Below are 2,082 nucleotides of genomic sequence, written 5' to 3'. Positions count from 1 at the left end.
CCCTTGGTGGCTAACGATATGTGCATCTCTGATCACAAGCAGAAGTAGTGGAGGGAGCATCATAGCCATGTGTTGAGAGGAATTCTTTGGGGTTTGAATAATTCACCTTTGGAAACATGGGCGTTTTGCTCAACATCCTTAAACGAACCTTATTCTAGCCCGCACTCTTAACCACTACACCATATGCCCATGGGCTTTTTGCTAATTGCATTGCTTTAGAAGAATTTTCTGAAGTCCTTACTTTATTTGACCAGCCTCCCCTTCGTTTTAACTGTCTGCTCAATCTCCTGTGATTTGTTAGTGGTCACTGACAACTGAATAACCAAAACAAGCCCTGACGTCATAACCTCTGGACGCTGGACGATCAATAGCTGTCCACCACTTGGTAGGTACATAGTGTGGAGGCCCAGAGAGGTAGTCTGGTGGTGAGGGACGATGCTAACCACATTGCTCGTTGCCAAGAGAAGATTACTAAACATGAACAGTCAATGGGAAGGAGGAGGAGGTGCTGGAGGAAGTGGCAGAGAAGGAGTAGGAGGCGGAGGAAGTGACAGAGGAGGAGGAGGAGGAAGAAGTGACAGCAGAGGAAGAGATAAAGGTTTTAGTAACGTTAATTGTTTCAAGTTCTAGAGAGAAAACAAAAGAAATAATCACCCAAAATATGCAATTCTTTGCTTTCAAAATTACATTCCCTGGCCGGACTTTCATCTGAATTGTCTCCACAGTGATCGACTCCGTCACACTGCAATGATTCAGCAATACACAGAAGGTTGAAACACGGAAGTTTGAAATTCTCACGGCAGCCATCTGCAAAATAGAATTCAAATTTATTCAATTAAATAGATAAATAAAAATACCAAAATACCAGTAAAAGATATTTCCTTAACCTAAATTTCTATTAGAACCCTTCAACATTCTAATTACTTACAACCGTATGCATGGCTGTGTCATTTAAATCACGTACCCTGTTCGTTTCATGATATGAAAAAAAGGAAGGACACATTGGATAACTTAGTAATTTCATCAAGTTGGATGAAAATGTCTTATTGGCACCCAATGCTTCATACAGAGTTAAAGGATTAAGAAGAACATAATTTTTATGATAATTATGTTAATAAAGAATAAAGGAAATGTAAATTGAGACTGACCTTTTGTCATCATTACAGCAGATGCGTAAGAAAATTCAACTCTGTCAAAATGGTTGAAGTTTCCTCGGAGTCTAATATAAAACCCTTCACTCTGCAAAGATGTATTCCAGGTAAGTGATGGTGTATATTCAGCTGATGTGTAACGAGCAATGACTGGATCTATAGAACTGATTCCATTGTGAATTTCTAAGCTGTTACTTGGTTCAAGACGCCAACCTTCATTTAAAAAAGCAAGACAAAACAGACACCATTATATGTAGCAATATGTTTATGTATACATGCATAGATATAGATAAATGATAGACATAACAGACAAAACAAAGAACAACGCCATATTCCCTTCCATACAGGCTAACTCTGATGAGCATAGGGTTATATAATCAGATTGTCACCTAACACTCCATTGTATTCCTCGTGCGAAACCAATTGGTAAGATCAGCTGTGATGGATATTTAATACTGTACTTTTCAGATAATATACTCACTCTACTGACAGTTATAGGAGTGCATCTTTACTCTGACTTATGATCTCTTAGATGACTCACACACACACACACACACACACACACACATACATATATATATGCATATATAATATACACTCACTAGCTAAAACCAAAATCCTAATAAGTAGGAAGGTAGATAAAACACAAACCCCTTCAGGTAGATGGCCCTGCTCAGTATGTAGAAAAGGAGTAGGTAGTAACTCTATAAGATGTACCCGGTGCAAGCTATGGACACATAAGAGGTGCAGCAACATCAAAGGCAGGTTAACTAGCAAGTTAGTTTTTGTTTGTGGCAGATGTTCAGGTGCAATAAAGACTGCAAACAAACAGGAAACAACTTCTATCTCATTCCAGGGTGAAAAACTAGAGGTAGTCGATAGCTTCCGCTATCTGGGCGACCAAGTTAGTAGTGGGGGTGGGTGCGCTGAA

The 2,082-nt window shown here is 39.2% G+C and overlaps 1 protein-coding gene across 1 annotated transcript in view; it reads right to left on the bottom strand.

The window, feature by feature from the left end:
- LOC106870685 (uncharacterized) overlaps positions 1–2,082 on the bottom strand; it is a 40,799-nt gene that overhangs the window by 3,364 nt on the left and 35,353 nt on the right. The window contains exons 8-9 of the mRNA XM_052974139.1: positions 1,149–1,364; positions 655–807 (exon numbers count right to left, since the gene is read on the bottom strand). Of these exons, the coding sequence (XP_052830099.1) occupies positions 655–807; positions 1,149–1,364 (369 nt within the window). The remainder of the gene's footprint in view (positions 1–654; positions 808–1,148; positions 1,365–2,082) is intronic.

This window comes from Octopus bimaculoides, chromosome 17 (genome assembly GCF_001194135.2).
Source record: "Octopus bimaculoides isolate UCB-OBI-ISO-001 chromosome 17, ASM119413v2, whole genome shotgun sequence".
In the NCBI taxonomy this organism is placed as follows: domain Eukaryota; kingdom Metazoa; phylum Mollusca; class Cephalopoda; order Octopoda; family Octopodidae; genus Octopus; species Octopus bimaculoides.
The sequence above is the reverse complement of the archived record's forward strand: the minus strand, read 5'-3'. Positions and strand labels throughout refer to the sequence as shown.